At 50.0% G+C, this 17,245-nt stretch overlaps 1 protein-coding gene across 9 annotated transcripts in view; it reads left to right on the forward strand.

Annotated features, from left to right (window-relative positions):
• The window catches only part of FBXO42 (F-box protein 42), a 51,337-nt gene that overhangs the window by 23,322 nt on the left and 10,770 nt on the right, over window positions 1-17,245 (forward strand). For all 9 annotated transcript variants that reach the window (XM_064497148.1, XM_064497143.1, XM_064497144.1 and 6 more), the window contains one exon: window positions 3,673-3,807. In XM_064497148.1, coding sequence (XP_064353218.1) covers window positions 3,673-3,807 — 135 coding nt within the window. The remainder of the gene's footprint in view (window positions 1-3,672; window positions 3,808-17,245) is intronic.

The following is a 17,245-nucleotide window of genomic DNA, read 5'->3' on the forward strand; positions in this document are numbered from 1 at the left end:
AATTAGAGGCCACTGAGCTCTATTTTTGTTATCTCACGCTCTGGATGAAAATCTCTGACGCTTTGTTCGTTGCTGCTATGCAGCACAGAGGGGAAAACAGAAACATATTCAAACTAAGCTGGCTTTGCGGTCGGGGCATTGGCGTCTTCAAACATTAGAAATATTTATCTCCCCATCTCTAGTTGCAAAAATACGCTGTCTCTGGCATACTGAAACTCTGCGACACCCTAACTTTTACTGGGGCTTTAAAACGAAAAAAATGTATCCAGTGGCTTTTTGGTTTCTTGTTTTCCATCCAGTAAAAAGCTGGAAGCACCACTGACGCTCTTTTCCCCTGAGTTAGTCTACACATTTGAAAGGCTGGTATCAAACTGGAGTTTTCAGCTGTACTGTCTCTTTTTTTCCTTTTAGCCAACCTGATCCGTCTTGCTTGGCTTCAGGAGCTTTAAATGGCTTGCGAAGAAGCAGCAGGAAAGCACAGTTGAAATTATTTTGGTCTGGGATTAAAATACACGTTGCGCGGACGTCACGGTGCCTGGCTGGCTGGCCTGTTTTTAAATCCAAATAGAGGAGAAGAATGCTGCCACCTCCCCTCCAAAATAATAAACTGGCTGGACTGGGCTGGCGTGCGAAAGCAGCGGTCGCCGAGGGTTTGGCTGGGAGAGGAGGTAGCTTCCAGTTGCTCTTAACCTGTTGTGATTAGATGTCTAGGGAAACTGCGAACTATCAAGAAACTAAATAGAAAACCCACAAAAACATCATTGCAGCACACCAGATTTTGGTTGCACCTACATTAGGCGTTGGCTGCTACCCTTGTCTTCCTGGGTAGAGGTGGCATTTTGGCATACAAGGAGTCACCATGTAAAAAAGCTATATGGTTTCCTCTTCTGGAGTGGACAGATACTATAAAATACTCTTATTCCTCGTAGAGAGCGATCCTGCTCCCCGGATGATGTGCTGGGGCATCCCGCAAGCTCTCCTTGCCTGCTCCAGTGCAAAGCCAAGCACTTGGCTTAGCTTGTATCCCGTTGCAGGTAAATCCTGAAGCCCGCACGGTTACTAACCCAGCGTTTACGTTGGCAGCATGTCCTCCCCCTGGGAGATAGCTCAGAAGTTAGGTCAGGTAGGTGTTTATTGCTATAACGTTTGGAAAGATGTGGTTTAGGATGGCAAGTGTTTAGTTGCCCATAGGGACCTGGGGGTTTCCATGCTCGAGAGCTGGGTGGTTTCAGGTTATGAAAACCAGCTCAGGACGTTGCCCTCATCCTGCGGCTCCCCCGGCCCCGCTGTGCGGTCAGCAAAGTGCCCCGGACCCGTCGGTGAAAGCCAAGGGCACCAGGGCCGCTGGCTTTTCCGCGGCCTTTCAACGGGGGCAGCAGGTGATCTGCATGACAAGCCCCAGGTCAGGCCGCGGGGCGCAGCGCGGAGGCTGCCGGGCTCCGGCACGGCCCCCGCTGAGCCGCGGTATTGTGTGCGAGCGCTTGAACGCGCCGTTTTATTGCGTGCGATTCATTCGGCCCGGCTGGCTCTCCGCGGCGAGATGAATATCGCCGGCGTATGTATGGGTGGGCTGCGTTAAAGAGCTCTTTCCCGCTGGAAGTACAAACCTCCCGACTGCAAAACGAGGGCTGCGGCGTTGGAAGCTCGGGGCACGCTTGTGCTGGGCTGGAATAAATCTGCAAAGCAGGGACTTCCAGCGGCGATGCACTCTGAAACCTACTTGGGGCAGCAAGAGAAAACATCATCAGATGGTTCCTTTCCCTCCAGATACTCCATTTGGAATCTTTTCTTATCATTTTCTTAAAAGAAACAACAAAAAAAGCCCTTTTTTTAGCGCAAGCTCCTAGACCCATGTCCCGTCAGGTCAACTAATCTGAATCTATTTTAATTTTTTAACTTGGGGAGTTGGTGAACACCGAAGTGTAGTTTGTGATGTAGAAGGAGAAGGAGTGGTGCAACTTGCCCAGGTGCTGTGTCCCCCACAACACACTTACCTTGGCTCTTACTTTGTCGGGGAGTAAAACCCGGCTTTTGCTCCAAGCTGCTCTACTTGTGTGCTAATATTGTCAAATGTCCTCCAGTGAACTTTTGGCAGTCTTCTTGCTCTTTGGTCTCTTTCTGAAATCCTCATTCACAGCAAGAATCCTGTCCTGCCCGTGCCGTTGATCTTGTAGCTTCCCTTGTCGTGCTGGTTATTTATGCCAATACTTGAGCCTGGACCTGGAGAGCCGCTGTGGAGGGTTTTCCGCATAAGAAAAATTACTTCTTGCCTCCGTGTCAGCCGAAGAACCGCTGCTGGTCTGCGCCGTGGGCTGCCTGGCTGAACTTTGACATTCGCTTTTGGTTTTCCACTGCTGGGCAATATATCGCTTGTCATCGCGAGGGCAGTTGGTCCTGCTCCTTCCGAGCCCCTGCTGAAACCCTTTAGCTTTCCCAGAGCATAAAACATTGTGGTCTTTATATTGCACATACATGCATTTCCATACACATGTACGGAAATGATTTGCCATGTTTTTGCCCTGCTAGACTTCATAACGCGTGGTCCAGGAATCTATGAGGAGCACTTTCCTTAACCTCCTCCCCGTGCTGTAGAGGCTTCATTCACATTTGTAGGGTCAATGTTAGCTTTTTTTGACTTTAAGGGCACTTGTATATCGAGGTGGGCTTTAGAGAGAGAAACCTGGGTTGTGAACGTGGTGCTTCCGTGTTTTGGGGCTGTTTGTGTGCACGTTGCCAAATTCCTGGTGCTTGGAGACTATCAAGTACATAACGGGAGATGCAGCAACTAACAGAGCAGTACCCTTAAGATACAGATCAGGCCTTCAAAAACAAGCTTGTCCTTTCTGCCAGCCTTCGCCAAAGCTCTGGGGGAAAGAGTCTTGCAGAAAACCCGAGAATTGAGATTTTCAGGCTGTGTCAGGTCAAGGGAGGATTGCATTTCTAAAAGCAGAATCTGGTCGAGGAACGTGCCTGTTGCTGTCTCACTTGTTTTCAGGTCAGGGGATGGAAAGGTTGTAGGGCCCACGCCAAAACTGCCTGTGGAGGGCTCGTCTCATGTTCACGCTCTATGTGCCTTAAAGCATGTATGCATGAATCCCGGGCCGTTTAGCTTCATGTGACGAAGATGGGGGCCAAAAGCTCGCTAGTTGTTTCTGAGGGGGTGTCAAGACTCGTTTTTCTCCCTGTCCCCCTTTTCGCTTCCCTACTCCATCCCCTAAGCAGCAAAGAGGATGCTCATGCAAGACATGTTCCCGTGGAGTGTTCCTAGGATGAGATAAGGTAAAATGCTGTCATCTTGGGGAAAGAGGGATAAGTTACCAGGTTTAGGTACGCAGGGCAGTCACTTAGTAAAATTTGGCTGCTCTGCGAGGACCGACTTAGAAAGGTAAGTGTGCTGAATGCATTAATCGTAGCTAATCTAATTAACTGCAAGCGTCTAAGGCTGCTTTCTTTGCACTTTCAGGAGCGGCTCTGCTTGGGGAGATAATCGCCTTAAAAAGCCTCTTGCTGTAGGTTTACGTTGGTCAAGGATGCTCATGAGTGAGCCCATGGTTTCACTGAAGTCACTGCAGCCTGTTTTGGTTTTCTCCTCTCCGAAACCCGGGGCGCAAGACCAGAAATGTTAGGCTCAGAGAAGGGAAATGACTGATCTCGGTTTTCTTTTTCTTTTAGGTGCGTGTTACTATGACGCCAATCAGTCGATGTATGTGTTCGGTGGCTGCACGCAGAGCAGTTGCAATGCTGCCTTCAACGATCTCTGGAGACTTGACCTAAATAGCAAAGAGTGGATCCGGCCTCTGGCATCAGGTGAGAGGTGACGGATGTTCAGCCATCCGTAACCCTTCTCCCGCCTCTCTTCCGTACCACCGAAGCCTTTATCAGGTTTTATCTTGCCCACAGGGCTAAGCAGTTTGATTCTGTGTTTTTCCCCTCCTACGTTGTTGCCTGAACGGTTTTCAGGTTATATATCTTTTAAACGCAGAATATTTGTGCCTCTCTATGCCTGCAGCGCTGTACTGTGAAATGAATTGAGCTGCTCCTGGCTTTCCTCTTCGTCTGGAGAAGCTATTCAGTGCTATTCTGTCCTACGTAAAATGAGTGACACTTAACTGAGGTCTCCAGCCTGTGTTGATAGGAGTCGTTGTCCCAAAACAGCGGTTTTTGAGGAGCTTTGGTAGCTGCCACTTCAGGTATTTTGAGGAGTGGATGAGACATGCCCGTGCTGGCTACCCACAACCACCAGGGAAGCGTGGGAAAACAGGTACATTCCTGCAGTCCGCACGCTCCGAGCAGAGCAGGAAAATGCCACAGAGTCTTTCCCACACTGGTTTTGAGCTTGAAATGTCGCACATGACGCACTCGTTTGTCATATGTCTCTGTATTTGACCGGAATAACTTTGGTGAAAGTGTAAGAATTTGGGGGGAAGCTCTTCGTGGGTGAAAAGTGAGTATGGAAGTACCAATTTCAGCAAAAGCTTTACATTTAACAAAGAGCGGGAAGACGAAAAGGAAAGGGAGAATAGCTCAGCATCTGCCGTGCTTTCCTTGTTGAGTTGTCCTGTGTATCGTGCCTCTGGTATTGTGGACTACTTGGTTGTCATTTAAAGCCGTATTTTCCCATCAGATCCTTCCCTCAAGTCCTCCAAAATTGAGACGTTTCTGCCTGCTAGGGTTATCTTGGGGTTACTCAGGTGTGGCTTTAAAATGTTGGCACATACTTTGTGCGTGATGACAGTTCTCTGGATTTAAGGTTTCACGGGTCTTAACACTTTTACTAAGTTTGATTTTTGAATTGGCAAATGTAGCGTGTGATGTCTAAGCGCTAAAATTAAGCAAACCGTGTTGGACATGGAGCATATAAAGGTGTGATTTAAAACGAAGAGAAAACTAAGCCAGAACCTTAAAGCTGATGCAGGACAGGTATGTAGAAAGTAACTTATTTCTTCCTCCTTCTCTGCTGTCATGTTCTCCAGCTCCTTTCTCTCTGGTCAGGGGTGGAGAAGAGGCCATGGGTAGCATAAACAGGATGCCGGGCCATGCAGACCTCTGCTCTGCCCCAGGATAGCTATTCTTGCAGCCTCACAAGCTCTTCCGTTGGACTCAATGCGGGCCATGACTCGCAGTTAGTGCTCGCGCTGCATTGACGAACCCGGCTGCCGGCACCTAGCTCTGCGTCTCCGTCACCTCGTTGGTATTTTTATAAAGCAAAATTCCCGCTGCCTTACTCACAGATAGCACTTTGAAAAGAACGAGTCCTGTGGGAATATGTGTCAGAGTTAAGTCCCATGGGAAGATCCCCCGAGGAAATGTTTCTGCATGCTGTCATGAGCACATGCAGCGAGATCAGATCGCAACTGAAACTTGAGGCAGTCTCGCCGAACAGAGCGCTCTTGTTCGCCTGTCTTCAGAGAAGATGAGTCACCCGTGCCTGTGCCGGTGGTGGTTTCTTGCACATAGCTGCTTTTTCGGTGCCCTAACCGAAGTGTTGGCACCCACTGCCTGGGAAAGAATGGTGACTGGAGGGGGCAAAAGCCGAGAGCTTTGAAACTTGGAGGGAGATGCAAGTAATGCGAGAGGGATTTCAAAAGGAAGGCTGACTTTGATTGATTAACGCTTGCTTCAGCGTGGGGTGTGGGCAAGCTAATTGCTGCCGGAGGTTTCGGAGGAATTCCCACCCTTTTGTTTGAGATAGCTCATCGCACAGCCTCCGCGGGGTAGGTCTTTCTCCAGAAGAAGATGACGGCTTCTCCGCAAGACCAGAGTCTCGCTTGGAGAGGTTCGGCGACACCCAATAACTTTTGCCCTAATTTAGCATGGGCATCTAATCTAGTGAGACATTACTTATGTCCTGAAAAAATACTTGCATTCACAACTTGCTTTCAGTCCTCGCTTAAGGCTCACCTTGTGATCTACCTGCTCTTTAGAGCAGGTGGCACGTCCTTGGTTCTTTGCCCCATAGGGAGCAACCATGACTGCCTTTCCTATGTCAAGAAGCTAATTTGTTTTTTCCTGTAGTCCACTTTCTCCGCCTCTACGTACTTTGCTGTTGGAGCAGAAAACGCCTGCGTAGGACTTGCTAAAGGAAGTGAAAGTAGGGTGCCAGGAGCAAGCTAAGTATCTTGGACCTTGCCCAGTGCGGTGGCCCAAGTGAGCTGAAGCAGCTTCACCCCGTTCCCCTACGTGGAGGTCTCTACGCGGTCCAGGAGAACGCTCCCTTTTTTGTTCATAGCTGCATCTTCGTTTTGCTTTTCGTACTCGGAGGCGTTAGACTAGATGACGTCAGGGTTGGATAATTCATCTCAAGTCTGAGCTGTTGCACTGAAGGAGTAAATATTTAGCCTTCAAAGAAATACTTGGGCTGTGTTTCTTTAGTCTTTGAGACGGAGGAGGGAGATAATTGCCTCAAAAAAACCCTAATTTTTGAGGTTTCAAAGGACTTTTTGCTTAGATCTCAAACAACAGCATTGACTTTCTACTTTCTAGACGGTAGCAGAACGAGGGAGTCAATGCTTGGCTTTTTCTGTAGCGCTTTTCACTGCTGGAATTTAATGCTTTTTAAAAGGAGGGTAGCTAGCAAGATCTCTATCTTAGGAATGCCTCTAAACTCTTCTCCCTCGAGCTCTTCTGGCCCCTTGGGTTACTTTACACCTTTCTCACTCCCGCGTGCAAATGCAGCTCGAGCAGAAGGATAATTAATGGCTATATGATGTGGGAACCCAGGAGGGGAGGTGCCGATGGAGACAGGCGTGCGAGGATACCGTCGCGCTCTGCGCGCGAGGGGAGCTTGGCAAGGAGGACGTGCGTGGATGCCGGGTGAGGTCAGCCTGGCTGAAGCTGAAGGGTTTATTTACTTTTTGAGGGAAATGTGCAGACTTGGTTCCCTGGCCGCGGAGGAGAGGTGCTTGTTTGCTGTCAGCTTCTGCTGCTGGGGTGTAATTTTAGTCGCTCCCAGCTGCAGAGGAGTTGAAACACCCACAGGAATTTACTGCGTTTCTTTTATACTCAGATCAATGATACCATCTTGTGTTTTGTCATTTTGAGTACAAAATGACAGCTGAAACGTTCTCCTCGGCTAGCTGCTCCGTGGAAGGCAGGAGCCTTCCTCCACGAGCACTTTCCTCCCATCTTCATTGCTGTCAGCTCAGCCCGGCTGCTGGGAGGAGAGCCCAGCTCGCAAGGAGCAATCCCCTACGCCTGGAGAAGGGAGGTGTTGGGATGCTTCATTTGCATGGTTAATCTGGGCTCTTCTTTGACTCCTCGCCTATCTGCACAGAGGATAATCCGATGGAGGGTTGCAGGTGTTTTAAGCGGGGGTTTGTTTATCCAGCTAGAGGCTGGGGTTAGTCTCGCTCCTCTAACTCAAGCTCCAGCATGCTGCTCTTGCCGTGATGGCGTGGGCAGGATCGCTTCCAGTGTCGATAGTCCTCTAGTGCTCCCTGAAAAGCAGCTTTTGTGCAGCTGAAACAGCCGTGAAGGAAACCAAAACCGACTGGACAGTGGCCCAGAGGAGCTAGTGCAATGGGTGGAGGGAGGAACTTGTGTGTTGAGGGTTTTGGTGTGGTTGCTGACCCCTGGGACTTGGCCCTGGGTGCAGATCTACTATGCTAATGCCAGGGAAGGCTTGTCCCATTTCCTTGCAGGTCTATGAAATGCTCTTCATGGGAATCCTTCCTTCTCTGTGCTTTGAAAACAGTGTGGCAGGTCTTAGGAGAAGCTACCTTAGCCATCAACATTGACCCAGACCCTTTAATGTCGTCTTCTGAGCAGTGTTTTACGTTCCTGTTATCCTCCGGCTGCAGTGGGTAATCGATGGGCAGGAATGAGAGCCTTTCTCCAAGCAATCATCTCCCTGACCCGCCTGTGCCCTTGAGGCTTCCAAAGCAACTGTGTTTTTCTGCGGACTTTCTCCTTTCCTGGATTTGTTAGTTCAAGTTTCTGCAGGAGCCCTGCGCTTGGCCTCTGCCTGCCAGAGCCACGCACCAGACTGGCAGATACTTCTTCCCACTGGAGAGGGAAAAATGCTGGTAGTCCCACCAGAGACCACCTCTGCTCCCAGGAGCTTGCTGGGTAGAGGTGAAAAGCTTTCCTTGAAATAGTCTTTTATTGTGTTTGTGTTGCCATTGTTTATTTTATAAAGACCAGGTCTTTGCGGGGAGAGGAACGGCCGTGAATGGAGCCAGCTGGAGCCTTGGAGCCCGCGCGTCTTCCCGGTTGCTTCTGCTTTGCTTATCCTTGGCTGAGCGCGATCCCCCTCCTTCGCTGCAGTCTTCCCTATAGCTACATGAGAAGGCAAGAAAACTCTATGCGAAAAATCTCCATCCCCACCCTCGAGGCGCTACGCATTCCTGCTGCCGGGCAGCCGCAGGGCCTCCCTCCTCCCGCTCCGATCTCGGAGGAGGTCGGGAGACTTAGGACTTGGCTCTTCCTGTTTGCTGTGAAAAGGCCGGCCAAGCAACGAGCCCCGAGTCCGCCTTTCCGGTAGGAGGGTAACACTTCCCAGGGCTTGTTTCCTGGTGTTTTCCTCTCCCTGCGGTTAAGCCGCGTTGGCTCTTGCTGGGGAGATGGGAGCGCTTCTCTTCTTCTTAAAACTGCGGGCTGGAAACAGGCTCGAAGGCAAAGCGAGTTTGTTGGATGCCCTGACCTGATCCTCCCCGTGTTTCACTGCTGTAGCCAGAAGTGAAACGAGTAAAGAGCTTGAGCTTAAAGTTTGTACTTAAAACATCCCCAGATAACCTCGATATGATGCAGTAACTGTGCAGAAATCTATGTCTGATTCCCTTAGCCCTGCTGTCTCCCCAGGTCCATCTCCAGTCTTTACCGTTTCAGCAGCGCCCGTTGCTGGCCCGTGTTTTGAGTAAGAGCTGCCGGAGCTTTAGGATCGGGTTTCCCCTGGTGAGCGGAGGGGAAGGTGCCTTTGATGATGTTGTGTCAACAAAACTAACAGGCTAAAGGAGGTAGGAGGAGGGACTGTCACCGGTCCAAGGTGGTTGTATCAGATGTGGTCCTTCTGCTGTGGGAGGCTGTCTTGGCTGCAGCATGAGAGAGCGAGAAACCTGCCCTTTAGTCATTGAGTGCAAATGGAGTGGTTTGCCCTTGACAAAGCTGTCCAAAAACCTGGCCCCCAGCAAAAAGTCCTGTTTTCATAACCTTCTCTTGAAGAAGAAAGTGGCAAGTTTTCAAAACAGTTGTTCATGTTTCATAACACTCTTCAAAACAGCCTTGATTTGGGGTGAGCTTCCTCGTTCAGGGCCTCTCGTGCTCTATGGAGTTGAAAGGAGACTTAATTATTTCTTTGCTATGGCTTTTCACGAAGGTGTTACCAGGTGGTACAGGGAGGTTGTGCAGCTGGATGCCATCACCTGAGAGTGTCATCTGCTTCTCAAACCCTCGTGTCAAGAATGAGCTGGGAGGCAGCGACGTGCGTGCTTATGAAAAGCAGGCTTCATTGGAGAAGGGTTAAATTGCACATGTTTATCTGCACACCCGCGAAACGGAGCTGGCCTTCGCTGAAATGAAAGTGCCAGGCAACAGTCCCAAACTACGGCAGTGTTATAATGTTGTATGTGCACCACATAAATCATGCACGGGACTCCTGGCTGCAGGGCAGTGCAAGGGTTTAGCAGGACTTAACGAATAAAAAACAGTTTCGATAACGGAAACATTCTCGCGTTTGGATTTGTTCAAAATCTGTTATGCCTTAAGATCTCCTGAGATTGCCCAGATTGTCCTTGATGGTGTTTTGCATCTCGTTCTTCTGAAGCGGTGAATAGCAGTCCCTGCTGAGACGCGTTACTGAAATACTCTGGTCTGGCCCCATATCGCGATTCTTTTCCCGTTACAGAATGACTTGTCTCGCATTAAGAGAGCAAACGGTCTAAGGCACATCCTTGCTTTGAAAAAAGCAACATCCTGACCTGACCACGCCAATGGTCTCCCCAAAGCAACCTTGTTCGGTGCTGCTGATCCCTGAGACATCAGAACGCAGCCTGCGAGATGTTTCTTAGCAAAACAAACACGTTCCCATGCATGCAAGGAAGGAAACCAGGAGACGCGCTTTTGAAAATAAACTTTCAAAATTTAGCCTAACTTATTTCCATTTGCAGCCATATACCCTTGAGGGAGTGCTGTAGAAGGATCCTTGCATACATGTGCATTTCTAAACTTAGTGCGATGTTTAACAGCTCGATTTAATTGAAGGCACACCTAACTTTTTAATAAAAATTTGGGATCACCTTGAGCACGCTAAAGCCATGTTGTAGCTCCTGGCCTCCTGGGAATCAAAAGAAGTGAAGAACTGATGTCTGGCACAGAATAATGTCTCTAATTACGATTACAGCTGCTGGCTTCAGGTGTCTGATACTTCAAAGTGGAACAGGTTAATGAAACAGATGGAAATTCCTCTGAATGTGCGTAGTGTCTTTCAGGCTGAAAATTGGGATGGATGAGATCTAAATGAAGAATGCTGTTGTGGCACTGAACGCATCCTGGAAGGGTAAAATCTTTCTCTAGCTTTTTGCCTGATCTGGTTCGTTCATTGCTTATGGGCCTTTGAGTTTAGTAGATGTAGGGCGTATTTCCACCTTCACAGAGCTAAAACTTTGCAGGTTGTCACTGAAAGTCCACGTTGACTCTTCCACCGTGGTCAAAAGCCTCTTGGAGCCTTCATGCCTGGTGTTATTAAGAGATGCTCAAACCTCAGTGCCGGTCTTTGGGAAAACGAGTTACTGCCTCCGTACGCACAAGTACAGATGTTTGAGCTGCTCATCACGTTCGCGCCGTCCTTTGGGACAGAGGCACCTCTGGTTGCTCGGAATTGCTTTTACTGTTTTAATATATTGAGCTTTTTCCTCTCTGGGCTCCCAGGTTTACAGGCAGCTTAGCAAACAGCGGTGAAGTGGTGGTAGTCTTTGACAGCTCTATTCTGCAACCACAGTGCTCAGGTGCTTCTCGGTGCCTTTTAGTCCCTCGGTTAGTCTGTGCAAGGCAGGCGGCATGTTAATTTGTTTCTTTGCTTGGGTGGTTTAGAGAAATGCCTCTAATGGAATTTGCCTTATGAAATGTGAAACATCTCAAGGCAGAGAGATTAAAAAATTGGCAGGTGAAGTTTTTTAGCTATTATAAATTAATCCGCCAGAGCCTCGTTGGAAGGGTGCTTGGAGGGCTGGCTCGCAGGAGACAAATCCATCGGTGTCTGGGTTCAACAGCAGTGCTCTGCGGTGGAGAGCAGATGCGTGATGTGAGTTTTGTTTACAGCACACATCTCTCCTCCCTTTGCTTTGCCAGGCCCTGTCCTTGTCTCTCGTGACCACTCTTTGCATTTAAGCCATGATGGCTCTTGTCATCTGTATCTGTTTTGTTCAGAAACAACCTAGCGCTGCCTCTCGCCCAGGCGAACGCAGAGCTTTTGCCCATGCCGGTGGATTTTCCGCCAGGTCTGTCCTGTCGATAGCTGCGTTCAGAGACTCTGCTTCCCTTCTGGATGGCGGTGAAGGTGGTGTCTTCAGCGTCGCAGAAAGCGGTGAGCTCTTTCCTCGGAGGCCGACTGAGAAACGGTGCAGCTCGCAGTTTGCCAGCGTTACGTGAGTGATGCCAGGGACTTGGAGATGGAAAATACGCACCGACTGGACGTGTGTGTGTCTTGCCTACGCTTTCACCACCCCAGGCAGGGAAAGCCTGAAGTCCTCCCTCTTCCCTGCTTGCTTTAAAGCTCTTGGATCCTTTCTGGCCGTGTCCCTGCTCCATACAGAGAGCAGAGCCTGCACTGAGAGCAGTCGTTATATAAAGGCTTCAGAGATAAAGCAGGGGTAGCTCTTAAACGCTAGCCAGCAGAAAGGGAAATAGGATTGATGTGGACTGCCGGTATCAGAGCAAAACATACCCGTGCCTCCCATTTGCGAGTGTTTTGAATGCAAACATCTGTAGCGTATAAAATGGAGGAATAGCTAGAAACCTGTTAATGCGTCATCTTACAGAATCCAGCTGTAAGCGATGCTCTAAAACGCGCCTGCATCCGAAAGGAGCTGTGGTTCTTGGTCGTTTCCTCTCTCACGGGGAAGGAGGGTCTGCTCAGCAATTAAAAAATATCCCCGCCTTTCCCGCAGGGATGCCAAGGCACCGGAGGCAGGTGGGAATTGCTTTAAAGAAGTCGGCCTGCGCGGAGCTGGGAACAGGCATGCAATCGGGATGAATTCGTGGCCGCGTCGGACCTTCACCTGGTGCGTCGGCTGCTCCCATCCTCAGCCGAGGCCCCGCTGTGCGTGTCCCCACGGCTGTCTGTGCTGCGGGACGCCTAAAAACTGGTGTGGAGGTGTTAAGACTCGGTAAAGGCAGCGTGTGTTTCAGCAGGCAAAAGCCAGCCGGTGCTTTCTCTGTCCCGTGCCCCGCTCTCGGCGCGCTGCAGCAATTCTGCAGCTGTTGGGAGTCGAGCAAAGCTTCATCTGCATGCAAAACGTAAGAAACAGTCCCTGCTGTGGGAAATTCGCTCCTCGGAGCGAGCGCCGGCCTGCCTTCGTCAGCAAGCGAGCAAGGCACGATCTTCCCGTGTCAGTTCTGCGGGGAAAACCCTTCGCTTTGCCCTTTTGCCGCCGCTGTCTTGCCTCGGACGGGTTCGCCCGACGTGGCAGGAATAGATTGTGCTTTATGGAGCAAGAGGCCGGGGAAAAAGGGCCAGAGGAGATGGTGGGAGAAGTAGTTGAATGACGATCTGGTTTTTCCGCTTGCCTCAGCACAGGTCCGGGGACTTTGAGGTTCGCTTTAGGGCGTTGGACCGCGAGGGAAAGGCTGAGCCGCTGCGTCGGGGCAGAAACGGAGTCAGGGGAGAGGATACCCCACATTCATCCTGGTTCAGCTGAGGGGTGTATCTTAGTCTGTAAATATGGATGTCTTTTTTGGAGATCGCAGATGTCGGCTGGAATCGAGAGGGTCCTGAAAAAGGCCAGATTTGCCCCAGCAAGGAGCCCTCTGGGTGCATCTCTCCTTCCCTTTCCCGTTGCACCCCGTAACTCGCACCGGCGCTTGGCACCGTGCTTTAGCGTGTTGCAGTCGAGGTTTTCAGAAGCGCTTGCTCCGAATCGGAGCTGGCAACCCTGCTGCGGTCAAACCAGCAGCACACCCGTGCGTACGATGGATCGACGGACTTGCCGAGGAACGGTTTTAATACGCTATCCCCTAAATGAATGCTGATGAGAGGGGGAGTGATTGAAAACCCGTGCGTTGGGGCTTTGAAACGTGCCCGTGTGACGTTCATCCCTGATAGAAACTCCGTGCCTTTGTGCACGGAGCAGTCCTTTTGCTTCAGCGCTGAGCCGCTCTGCCTGCCCTTGGCTGATGAAAGTGTAAATGCAGGCAAAGAAACCGTCCCCAGGCTCCTCCGTCACGTTGCCTGCTTTGCAGCAAAGCAGTTCCCAACACACTTGAAGGGACATAAAGACAGCTGAACCTGCAGGTCTGCTCCTTTCCTCCTTCCCCCTGCGTTCGGTTAGTGTTTCAAGCATGATTTCTGAAATCTTTCCTTGCATTTGGTTCTGTTTCTTTTATATTTGGAGCGCTCTTTCGTTTTTATTCCCTCAGAAGTGGTGGCCGGAAAACAGACCCCTCTTACGACGTTATCGGCGCGGATCTAGCAGAAAGGCATGAAAAATAGCTTGTTGCTTTAACCTTGTTCGATTTAGACTCTGAGCAAGAAGGTCCCCGGGCGCAGATCCCTCCGGAGATTAACAGAGGAATTTTTCCCACTCTTGGCCTCCGTGTCCGAGACTGGCGCAGGGAATTTTTAGCTTCTCTGGCCCAAACGACGCACAAAGGTAGCCTTGAACAGGGAAAGGGCGGCCGGCCATCGAGGGCTGTTTGATGTGGGCCGCTTTTCCGAGTTTGGGGGAATGCGTGCTCGCTTTAAACATGACCCCAGGTCATCTGAAAATATGGCAGACGAGCATTTTATACCAAAATTGGGGAAAGCTATTTGTGGCCCTGTTGGTAAAGAATAGGACCGTAATCTGCAAAAATAGGTTCCCGAGGTTAGGAGGCCTTATGTGGACAAGTAAGCAGTTGCGTCTTTTTAACAGTGCTGAGCACCCAGCAGCTCCCCGCGAGTTTGGAAACGTCTGAATGCTTAACATCTTGGAAAGTTTGGCTAATTGGGGCAAAACTTTGAGCATCTGCTGTTGGAAAATTGAGTAGAAGTATCTACCCTTAAATACTCATTATACGACCTCAAAAAATTAGTGCTTGGAGAGCGATTTGCTTTTATTTTTATTTTTTAATGGTCTCAAAGTACAGGGCTGTAATCCTTCAAAATGGGATTTCCATGAGCAGTAGAAGTTAGGTCTGATTTTCTAGAGCTTTTTTCTTTTTTGGGGTAGATTCGTGGGGATCCTACTGCCCTAAGCAAGCTCTGCAACAGCCTTTCCTTTCAGGGGTCTGTCCCCTTCCTGATGCGGGATTTCACAAAACCTTAGAGGATTTTATTTCTTTAAGATCTCTGTTCCTCTGAGTTTGGTTACTTCAGCCAAGGCATTCAAAGAGCCCTTGGGAGGCTGAGAGCAACCAAAGGAAACAAAGCACTTGTGAAACCATCTCTCTCTTTTTTTCTTTTTCAGGAAAGAAGGCTTAAATTCAAACAGGCTTAACTAGTGCCTCTGATAGAAATCGTGCATCGCGCTGGGAAGAAAGCAGATAGTCTGAAGCAGCTCCCAGGGCTAGGCCAGCGCTTTCCCCTCCTGGATGCTGCCCCTTCGCGCGAGAGGTGCAGGAGGTACCGTGGTTGCGTCGGAGCATTTGTCCAGCTCCCTGCTCGCTTTACGCCGAGTTATTTTTCTCCTCCTGGGTGGTTACCTCCCGCCTTAGCGAGGGGAACAGCTCCCGTTTCGGTCGATGAAGCGAAACCCTGCTACCCCGATGGATTTATGGGCGCGTGAAGGTTTCGCCTTGTCTGCTGGGAAGGAGCCGGCGCTTGGGGAAAGGCCCCGCGTGCGGCTTTGGGCAGGCTGTGGGGACATCTATCGGCAGCAGCTCCTTCCCAGAGAGCGGCTGCGCGGCCGGACTCGGAGTTTCGCTGCTTTAAGCTAATGCTGCTATTCAGCCATTGCATCAATGATCCCGTCCGCAGCGATTAAATATGCAATTCAATGAATAGGCAGCATTAAGCATGAGGATTTCTACTTTGCAATATGTACTCTAGTATTAGGCGCTCTCAGACAGCAAACTCCTTCAAATGCTTGTGCTTCACAACCTGGTTTTACGTCTTTCACAAAAACATGCTTTAAAATCTCTCCTTGGATCTGGCAGGCACGCAGGATGACCAAGCACCGCATTGTGCTTGTCTTCAGGCCAGAGGAGAATATTTACTCCCTATGTGAAATATTTAGCAAGGTTTGGCATTCAGTATGGAAGCTACGGGAGAAAAGTGCGCTTCTTGGGAGGACAGAGTGTAGTACAGAAACCTATGGCTTTTTGAGGCCATCAGCCGTAACGCTGCAATGACGAGGGAAACTGCAGGTAGGGGAAGAGCTAGTTAAAAGGAAGATGCCGAGAGCGGAGCCAAATGCCAAGCAGGTTTTAGCATGTCGCACGTGGACTTTTCTCCCCCCTTCCTGGGGGGCAGCACTCCAGGGCTCCAGACATCGGGCGTTCAGTAAGTTGTCGCCTTTTCTTTGTAGCAGCAGTTTTGAGACGAGCGGCGTCTCTTTGCCCCTTCCACCACTGCTTCGTGTGCATATTTGGGTGGGTTTTTCTGACTGCGCACAGGATGCTCTTTAAAGAAGAGGAACAGCTGAGGTTTTTAGCCCCTCGGTAGCTAGAAGCTCACCAAATCACGCAGCACTGATCTCCTGAAACATTGCTAATTTTGCCTTGCGCTGGAAGGGCCGACTGGCTTCTCCAAGTTGTGAAACTGCTCCATGACGTCCCCTTCGCTGCAGCGAATGAAACGAGCTGACGGGGAGGACGACACATCCGAGCTGTTTTGGTAATAATTTAGCAGAGTTTTGCAAAGAAAGGTGAACCGCTATTACATGAAAAGGGAGCAAGGACTCTCCAGGCTCTTGCTGGCACTGAATTGATGCTGATAGTGTTGCAGCATAAAGAAATTTTTGAACGCCGGTAAAGAGTGACTCGATCCTGTTGCACAGGGCTCGGAGGATACCGATGCTTCTGATGATGACTTGCAACAGCTTTATAGACCGATTGGGCTCTAAAGCTCTGATATGTGGGAATTTCTGGGGCACAAATGACTATGATTTTGCAAAGCTTGGAAGTAACTTATCCTCTCTGGAGATTTCTGATCTCTGCTTCCACGTGAAAGACAGCAAGAAACTGGGCCTTAAATTCAATGCCGCGGGTTTCCCTGTGCTTGTACCGTGAGCCAGTGCAGTTGTAGGGTGGAAGTTGTGTGCCAAAAGCACAAAGGAAACCTTTCTATGGGATGGCTGCTCTAAAAACCGAGGTGGTTGCGGTCGTGGCTAAGTTAGGTGCCTGGATTTTTACATTCTCGCAGTTAGATTTAGGGCAGGGAAAACCTCCCCTAGTATTTCAAGGAAAGCTAAATTGCATGTGGCTCTGGTAAGCTCCGTCTCGGCGGACTGCTGAGGGGAAAAGCCTTGGGCAAATCCGTCGACTGCTATGGAAAAATCCACTGCAAACCAAGGGATTTTATTTCTTCTGTGGTTTCCTTCCCATGGGGGGAAAAGATGCGGGGCTTTCATGCTGGAAAGCTTCACGACAGGCTGAACAAGGCAAGGTGCGACCTTCCCGGCTGCAGGTCAACTAATCTGAATCTATTTTAATTTTTTAACTTGGGGAGTTGGTGAACACCAGCATTGGCCAACGTTGTTTTTATATCTGATTATTCAGTTCAGCATCCGCTCTGGCTTTCGCACGCTCTTTGGGAATGATATATCCCACTGGTACTGTATCTCATGGGATTAAGTGCATCCTTACCCAGCTCCTCTGGGAATTTGCTCACGCTCATGAGCGGAGCACAAGCTGCCGTGCAGGGGCTGCCCATCGCGTTTTGCTGGTGCAGGTAGGTGCCGTTCACCCTGGAGCCCTTCCCCAAAACCGTCCCGCGCGTTTGGCACGCAGATTGCGGGCGGCTTTTGGAGCTTGGCTTCCTTCGCGTTGCAATCCGCTGGACTCGCTCGCTTTAATTTCTTGGCTCGCCCTTTGAAATTGGAAACCAGGCCACGGGCCTGTTTTTGGTTATCCCGTCTCTTCGTGTCAATTGAATCAGGCTTGTGGTGACTGCGAT

Source organism: Dromaius novaehollandiae, chromosome 24 (assembly GCF_036370855.1).
Source record: "Dromaius novaehollandiae isolate bDroNov1 chromosome 24, bDroNov1.hap1, whole genome shotgun sequence".
In the NCBI taxonomy this organism is placed as follows: Eukaryota; Metazoa; Chordata; class Aves; order Casuariiformes; family Dromaiidae; genus Dromaius; species Dromaius novaehollandiae.